This window comes from Chelonoidis abingdonii, chromosome 3, assembly GCF_003597395.2.
Source record: "Chelonoidis abingdonii isolate Lonesome George chromosome 3, CheloAbing_2.0, whole genome shotgun sequence".
NCBI classification, from domain to species: Eukaryota; Metazoa; Chordata; order Testudines; family Testudinidae; genus Chelonoidis; species Chelonoidis abingdonii.
In genome coordinates this window covers 193304881-193314181 of record NC_133771.1, presented here as the reverse complement: position 1 = coordinate 193314181, position 9301 = coordinate 193304881, and the positions used below count along the sequence as shown (strand labels likewise).

General features: G+C 40.2%; 1 protein-coding gene across 2 annotated transcripts in view; it reads right to left on the bottom strand.

Annotated features, from left to right (window-relative positions):
- The window catches only part of CFAP36 (cilia and flagella associated protein 36), a 144950-nt gene that overhangs the window by 17221 nt on the left and 118428 nt on the right, over positions 1-9301 (bottom strand). Inside the window, exons 8-9 of one of the 2 annotated variants that reach the window (XM_075064423.1) lie at positions 1802-1974; positions 1168-1320 (exon numbers count right to left, since the gene is read on the bottom strand). In XM_075064423.1, the coding sequence (XP_074920524.1) occupies positions 1168-1320; positions 1802-1974 (326 nt within the window). The remainder of the gene's footprint in view (positions 1-1167; positions 1321-1801; positions 1975-9301) is intronic. The other variant, XM_075064424.1, reaches the window with a different exon arrangement.

Sequence of the window (9301 nt, the reverse complement as noted above, 5' to 3'; positions counted from 1 at the left end):
CACCTTTGTAACTGTTGTTCTTCGAGATGTGTTGCTCATATCCATTCCAAACCCGCCCTCCTTCCCCACTGTGGGAGTAGCTAGCAAGAAGGAACTGAGGGACGGTTGGGTCGGCAGGGGTATATATCCAGCACCATGGCGGCACCACTCCAGGGCGCACCCAGCTGACCCACCGAGTGTTGCTAGGGTAAAAATCTTCCGGCGAATGTGTACGTGGCGTGCGCACACCTAATTGGAATGGATATGAGCAACGTATCTTGAAGAACAACAGTTACAAAGGTGAGTAATCGTCATTTCTCTTGGTTGGTGATGTTGCTATTCATAAGCAGTTTGATCTACTTTGTATTGTACTAAATGGGCAATGCACACCTATTCCTGCCTCTTCAAGAGAATAATAGGCTACAGTAGTGAATTTTTCAGGTCACCACTACAACTGTCTATTGACAGGAGAGATTAGAGCCATCAAGGATATGCCAGTTATGTAGAGATCATTTTGCTTTTCCATCGTCCTAACTCTCTCACAGGAAGATTGCTTTCAGCACAAAAGCCTAAATTTTGTGCAAGGCAAAAAGGTGATCATAGCACCCAAACTTCAGGCCTCCTTGCCTTAATACTGCTGCCTCCTCCACCAGTAGCTGAGGCTATAGGGCATTTCCTCACTTGAAATACAAGAGAAACACTTTACAAAATAAAAGAATAAAGGAAGTTATCAAACTTAACCCTTCTGTAAAATAACACTTCTCAGAAAATTCAAGCTAGTGGTGTTGACCATGAACGTGTTTTTCTGTGTGTGTTAGCAAAAAAGGAGCTAACATTTCAGGGAACCAAAATGCAAAATCACATCTCGCTAGCAGATAGGAGCAAACTCATGCAATGCAAGAGCTCAGAGCATGGGTTTATTATGAAGATTTACCACTGTAGAAATATCATTTAATGCTCACAATCATTAAGCTTTCTGCTGCTTAGCTATACTGATTATAGATTGCAGAATTAATTTCTGCACAATGAATAACTTGTAACTGAGTGTGTTCTGCCATTAAATTCTACCACTTCCTTGTTCTTTTGTCTTTTTTCAGTATTCAGCTGCAATATCCATATCTTCATTGAAGTGGTCTGTGATTTTTCTAAACAAGATTAGTCATGCTGATTAAAGTGTTCATCCGTCACCTCTTTAGAAGATAATGCCTCTTCTTTCTGATCTATATTTGGTGTTGGTAGATTATTTCTTGATTCCTTCTTCATAGCCATCAGTGTATCTCGCTTCTGTTTCAAATAGTCTTCTCGTTGTCTGAGGTGGTGTGGTTCAAGCTCTGATAAATTCTGGAATTATTTAAAAGGCAAATTTACTAGAAAACTCATTTCAGAGTGTACCAGTTATGTATTTATAAATGAAGGGATATGGAGTTCACCTAATTCATACCTAGATATTTGGCTCTAGAATTACCGGTTTAACAAACTAATGAATTTGAGTTAAGGTGTTTAACTCAGTTGTCCATATTACATCATACACACAGATGCTACTAAGAAATTGTTAGAAGAATGGCAATAAACTCCTGGAAAATTAATTCTATTCCAAGGTTGGGATCTCAAGGTCCAGTTTTTACTAAATTGTAGCTTTCTGCAAATTAGATCATTGGATACACTGAAAAATTACTTGCATACGGATACTTAACGTAAGAGAATTCTAGCCAATAAAATGTTATAACAACATGAAAATATATATTGGTTGTATAATAATTATTCTAATACTTTAGCTGTATGATATCTTATTCAAATTAAGCGGAATAAACCTGTTACTTACAAATCCCTCAGGCCCAGCTTCTCTTGTTGCATTCTCTGAACAATTTCCAGTTCCCTTTTTCTTAATTTCTTCTTTCAGTTTGGTAGGCTCAGAAAGCTGCGGAGGAGGTTCTATCACTCTTACCAGAGGATGCACAGGCCTTAAATCTTCCTTAGTAGGTTTGTTTGTTTCTTCTAGACAGCAATTTTGCACAGAAACAAATTAGAAACATTATATATACAAACTAACAAATGTAAGATGAAAAAAACATTGCACCAATGCATAAAAACATTGTCAGTTAAAACAACTTTTTTGAAATGAGATTTCCTCTTTATGGCTTAATTTAAAAACAGCTGCCTTCAAAAATGTATTTTGATGAAGCATTTTTTCAGACTAATATCACTATATTTCTGTTACACACAAGAAGAGAAAACAAGTATGGAGAGCAACATTGGTTTGTATGTTATTCTATAAATTACTAAGTTACTCAAATTATAAGGCATTCTGTGGCACCTTATAGACTAGCAAACGTATTGGAGCATGAGCTTTCGTGGGTGAATACCCACTTCATCAGATGCACAGAACTCTTTGCCACTTTTACAGATCCAGACTAATACGGCTACCCCTCTGATATTCAAATTATAAGGAATACTATTTCAAATTCTTCACTACCACAAGACCAGTTCGTGACATCTGGGCTCTCCTTTCAGTTGTTAACACTACAGTCAGCAGAGCCAATCACTGCTGAGAGAGATAGGGAACTTTCTGGCCAGCTCCAAACGCACTTGTACTGTGCAGTTTTTCCCTGCTTCAATGAGCCTGGCAACAGCAGTATGCTTTTTTTAAATCAGTGTTTTGATAGGAGGGAAAAAGGTTCTGGAAAGGATAAAAAATGTTTCATATGCACAGGCTGACCCTAAAGAATGGGAGATCAATTTGTTCAGTGTGGAGTTTGATCATTCATTGTGAACAAACTGACCAGAGCGAGCTCTTCAGGGCTAATCTTGCCTATGCATTAGAACAGAAGGCAGGTCTGCCAGATTTCTGATTGAGGAAACACCCAGACCTCCCAGTCACAGAGCTGGCTCGATGAGTCATAGGGGAAGTGTGGGTAGCATATTTCAAACCAGGTAAGATTGTAAGCTTTCTGATTCCCCTCAGTCTACTGGTCAGCTCCTTCAATCCTCAGTTAGTGGCCATACTGAACAAAACACACACAAATGATAGGGCTGCAGTCTTTACTGTCTTTTGCCTCTTTTATTTATTTATTTTGTAGAGGTGGGCTTTCAAGGAGGATTCAGAGGAAGCTTCAGACCAGAAGAAAACCATGGGAGACGCAGCCTGCCTCACAGGACTTGTCCACCTGTAAGCCCCAATAATTACTTCAATAATGGAAAGATGGAGGCAGTTAGGTATAATGCAGCCAAAAGTTCTTATGGTCCTGACCAGACCTGTCCGATTTTTTTTAAACAAGCAACGTTCCACAATCAGTATAGAAGCTATGGAGAGAGCCAAAATATTCTAAATTGTGAACTTAGTCACATTTACTATCCTCCTCACAAAGTCTCCCCTGTTAAATCCCATAAATCCTCCTAGATAGCAGGAATGAATGCTCCTGAACTCTGGGTAACATGCAGTTATTGCCATAATTACTTGTTTAGTCCATTTTGGAATACACAGCTACTAAAGCCATAGCATCACGGTTGTCTTTAAATCACATAGAATCATAGACTATCAGGGTTGGAAAGGACCTCAGGAGGTCATCTAATCCAACCCCCTGCTCAAAGCATGACCAATCCCCAACTAAATCATCCCAGCCGACTTTGTCAAGCCTGACCTTAAAAACCTCTAAGGAGAAGAATTCCACCACCTCCCCTAGGTAAACCCATTCCAGTGCTTCGACATCAACCCCTAGTGAAAAGTTTTTCCTATATCCAACCTAAACCTCGCCCACTGGCCACTTGAGGACATACGCTTGCTTCTGTCATCTAGTACCACCATGAGAACGTCTAGAATTCCATCCTCTTTGGAACCCCTTGCGTAAGTTGAAAGACTATCACATCCCTTCATATCTATCTCTTCGCCAGACTAATATCCCATTCCTCGGCCTTAACCTCATAAGTATGCCACAAAGAGTTGTTGTTGTTCCTTTCACTGGATTTCTTTCCAATTTTTCCACATCCTTCTTGTAGTATGGGGCCCAAAACTGGACACAGTACTCCAGATGAGACCTGACCAATCTCAAATAGAGGGGAATGATCATGTCCCTCTATCTGCTGGCAATGCACCTACTAATGCAGCCCAATATGCCGTTAGCCTTCTTGGCAACAACGGAACACTGTTGTCTCATATCCAGCTTCTCATCCACTGTAACCCCTAGGTCCTTTTCTGCTGCAGAACTGCTGTCTAGCCACTTGGTCCCTAGTCTGTAGCAGTGCATGGGATTCTTTCATCCTAAGTGCAGGACTCTGCATTTGTCCTTGTTGAACCTCTTCAGTTTCTTTTGGCCAAGTCTTCTAATTTATCTATGTCCCTCTGTATCCTATCAGTACCATCCGGCACATCTACCACTCCTCCAAATTTAGTATGATCTGCAAAATTGCTGAGCGTGCAATCCATGCCATCCTCCAGATCATTAATGAAGATATTGAATAAAACCGGCCCCAAGACTAACCCTTAGGGTACTCCACTGCCAACTAGACATGGAGCCATATGTTGAGACTTTTGGGGATCTACAGAGGCTGCATCATAAAAAGGTGTGTCATGAGTAATGAACACTGCTAAAGACATCAGCTCAATGTTCTCAACTTGTTGACAGTAGCCACCTGACAAATTCTCTCTGATACTTCCAGTGTTCCAGACCTTGGTCTAGGACACAAAGACTTAAAAATGAGCTGTGTCTAAAAGAGACTATTATGTACTCCAATTGTAATAAGGAACAAGGTGAGACTCCAGGTAGTTTTTCTCATGAATTCTGTTGATTTCAGAACCTCAATGATCCACTTGTGTCTCCACTGAATCCCTTTTAAAATGATGTCCATGATCAGCTAATCCTCCATTTTAGGGAAAATATGCAATCCTATCGTATATAAACAGCTACTACAACCATGAAGAATTCTCTAGATACATACTATGCCTACACTGGCCCAAAAAGGAAGCAGTCTGAATTAATAGTGATATTGCCCATATAAGAGCATAATTTTCTTCCCGTATGTGTTTCTCTGTTTCCTTTATCACCACCTAAATAAAAAATTACATACACAAATTACAATAAGAGCATGGTAAAAGTGCAAAGTCAAGCACTCAAATGTTTGGAAATGCCAGAATTAAGGTTGGTCACCCAATCTTAATCCAGACCGCTATGCATATGCATTATGATGCAGCCTGTAATTAAATGATCATATCCTGTTTTTTCCCATCAGACCCCCCCTCCCATGACACATGCTAGGGAACAAGAGTGGTTTTAGTTTTCTTAACTCTGCCATCACGCAGCAGGCCCTTGTGCTTCTGTTATCATTCCCATTGATTCCTAGATATTGGCAGTGGCCATCTATCCCAGTGACCGCTGCTCTTATTGTTGCAATATGGACATTAACTAGCTCACTGATGGACTGATTTAAAAAAATATTTGTTTGTTTGGTTTTGGAAGGGAGCCTTCTTCCACCTCACAAATCTTTTTGTGTATTAACTAATACTTGACAATAATGATCAGTAGTCCCCAATGCACAGTGTAAGCTTTGAAGACTGGTAAACAGTCATCTTAATGTTACAATCAAAGACAAAGGGTGCCAAAACATATATACTATCATTCTTCTCTGGCCATTGTAGCCTTTACCAGGTTTTCATGGTGAGTGTGGCAGAAAGTCAGCAGTGGCCCTGTGTTCCAACTACTGCCCTTTTGCAGATTGCTTGGATGGTATCTTCATGTTGCCAAATGTCCCTCTCACCTACTTAATAAGGATCCATCAAAAAAAACACTTCCAACCTTTCTAGAGGAAGAACAGTGTCCACTTACTTTACGTATGCCAGAGTTATGGACAGTTTCCAAAGAAAAATGGACTAACCCTAGCCATTTTCATACAATCATAGCAGGAACTGATTAAAGATTTACTAGATCTTACAGTCCATCTCTCCGCAAATGCAGAATGCGCTTTTACAGAATATTTTCTAGTATTTTCTACAGTTCTAAATATTCCAAGTGAGAGAGTTTCTACCATTTCAGGGCTATTTTGTTATTTAGATTTTTCCGATATTCAGCCTCATTCTCTTTTTCAATTTCATGTTATTAATCCTAGTTGTGTACCATCCTATCTCAACTTTTTTTTGCTACTTGATATATTGTTATCATTAGCCTTTGTTTATGGCCCTTCAGCCTGTTTTCAGTACACAAGGCAGTGTTCCACTCAAAGCCAATGTGAATTAATTTTCAAGTGATGTATGTAAGACAGTATCAAATGCTATACTAAGTCCAAATATTTCTTCTACGTTACACTTGTGCACTACTTTTGAGATTCTGGTTGGTGGGTTTTTTTTTTTTTTTTTTAAGGAAAAGCAATGAAAAGTTTGGGAAAAAAAATTCTTCATATATGTTGAAAATGCTGAAAATTTGGTTTTCTTCCTTCTTTGGCCACGTGATAGATATTTGATATATGTGTCAAGATAGCAGCCTTGCATGTTCACCTTTTTCTTTCTTCTTGGACAGGAGATGCAGAATGTTGTACAGCTGACCATGCTGAAAAGAGAATAGTGCCACTGGAGGAGGAATTGATTCCAGTTGCAATGCTGGCATATGTCTGTGTAGGCCCCAGAGCCAAGTGTGTCGTGGATTGATCAAGTCACAACTCTCAATTCCAATACGCTTTGTAAACTCATAATGGCAAGAGCTCCAACAATGTCTAGCATCAACTAAACTTCAACTAGTTTGATACTGGGTGCATGCATCTGCAGGGCTGCCGAGAGCAGGTTCGTGCCCCAGTGAAAATTTTTTTTCAGTCCTCCCAGCAAGGGCGGACTGGCTAAACAGGGCCGACGAAGCCAGGCCCCGGGCCACCTTCCGGATTGCTGGGCCTCGGTAATTTTACCGGCTTCCCCGCCCTCTTGTCAGCCCTGTGCATCTGATAAGCCAACATAATGTGGTGGAAAGAACAAGACTCTATAGAGTATGCTCTAAGGTGTCTGAGGCAGTATCGATGCTACTGTGACTGGAGTCTCCATAGGTTTTCCAGCCACTGAGGACAGAGTGGAATGTCTTTAGAGTGAAATAGGCTCCTCCTGAGATAAACCTGTGCTTGGGGAGAGGTGAGTCCCCATCTCTTGAGCTGGTGTCAAACATGAATAGGGTGGTGTACTGAGGCCACAAAGAAAGAGATGTTTTGAAGCAGTCTGTCAACATGAGAGTATCAAATGTAACTGGAGTTTCAAATAAATAAATAATGGTGATATACCTATCTCCTAGACCTGGAAGGGACCCTGTAGGGTCATTGAGTTCAGCCCCCTGCCTTCACTAGCAGGACCAAGTACTGATTTTGCCCCACATCTTTAACTGGCCCCCTCAAGGATTGAACTCCCAACCCTGGATTTAGCAGGCCAATGCTCAAACCACTGAGCTATCGCTCTCCCCAATCACACTTTTTACACTAACCACATAAGGCCTATGTTGAGACAGACAGTGCCAATGTAATCACAACCCTCAGCTGTAATGCCAGCCTCTGGCTTGTTTAAGATTTTTGCCTTTTGTAGCCTTTATGCTATGTTGATTTCAGAACAGACTTACAAGGATTATGGCAGGAGGACCTTCAGGTGCTCACCCTGGAAGCCATCAGTCCATAATAATACGTGGCACAAACCTCATAGCTATGGTCCAATCTAATTCAGACCAGACACCAGTCACTTGTATCAATAGTTAAACCATTTAGAACACTTTTTGAAGTTGCTGTGCTGCTTCTGTACTATAGATATCTAAAAAAGTGGTAAAGGAGGAGCGGCCTGCAAAGTAAAGAAAATGCACAAGAAATATGTAATGTAAGTCAATTTCAAGCTGGGTAGACTAATTTAATTTAAATCAAAGCAATTTAAATCACTGATCTTTATTATTATTTAAATAAATCGGAAACCTTGATTTAAATAATTGATTTTAAAATGTTTTCCATTTGTACTTTTAATTATTTTTCTAAGAAAAAGTTTATTCTCATTAGCTGATGCCCATCAAAACATGGTGATTTGCAACTAAATACAGCCTTTGTGCTAAATTTGGTGGTTCTTTTTGCTAACTTGGAGGATACAACAGCTTCTGTGCTGTTGAGGCAGATGAAAGTCTCAGGGAAGGAGAACATCAAATTGGAGCAGAGGGAAACAATCCCATAGTTTGGACCCTCCTTCCAAATGATGCCATGGTATGTGCTCACTCTGAGTATACCTCTCTGTGGAAGAGAACTCTCGTTATTAGGAAGAGACAGGTAATAGTAATGGATGATTAGATCATTAGAAACAGCTGGATTTGCGATGATTGGGAAAACTGCAAGGTGACTTGCTTGGCAGGTGCTAAGGCTGCAGATCTCTCAAGACATCTAGACAGACTTATGTAGAGCTGGGGAAGAGTTGGTGGTCGTGGCACATGTAAGTACCAATGACATAGGGAAGGATAGGAAAGAGGTCCTGGAGGCCAAATTTAGGATGCTAGGTAAGAGATAGAAGTCTAGGACCTCCATGGTAGCATTATTTGAAATGCTTCCAGTTCCACTCTCAGGGCCAGTTATGCAAAAATGCAGGGTCTCAGTGTGTGGATGGGACGATGGTGTAAGAAGGAGGGAGTCAGATTTATTAGGAATTGGGGAAACTTTTGGGAAAGGGGGAGCCTATCCAGATTGCTGGCACTTAAAATTAAGAAGGTTGTAGAGCAGTTTTGGGTTGGGGGAAGGCCGATAGGTGCGGAAGAGCATGTGGTTCGGACAGAGTCATCCCTTAGGGGAAAATTTATTAATGGAGATTCTCTGTGTCCTAGTAAAGAGGAGAGGATGGAAGATGATAAAATACAAGTAGGATCTGATGAGAAACAGTCAAATGAAAAAGATTCCCATTCAGTTATATCACATAATGGTGGATGGCTAAAAAATGAGTTTTTAATTGCTTATATACAAATGCTAGAAATCTAAATAATAAGATGGGTGAACTTGAGTGCCTCATATTAAATAAGCATATTGATATAATAGGTATCTGTCATAAACAGATAGTTAAGGGTTAATGTCTCTTTTACCTGTAAGGGGTTAACAAACAGTGAACCTGGAACACCTGACCAGAGGACCAATCAGGAGAGAAGATACTTTAAAAATCTCGGTGGAGGGAAGTCTTTGTTTTGTGTGTTGTCTTTGTCTGTTGTTCTCTCTGGGGTCTGAGAGTGACCAGATGTACCTACAGGCTCTCTAATTTTCTGTTCTAGTAGTAAGTACAAGTAGAAAGGCGGTTTAGTCTTTTTGATTGTTTTTCTTTATTTGCAAATGTGTATTTGGCTGGAAGAATTGTATC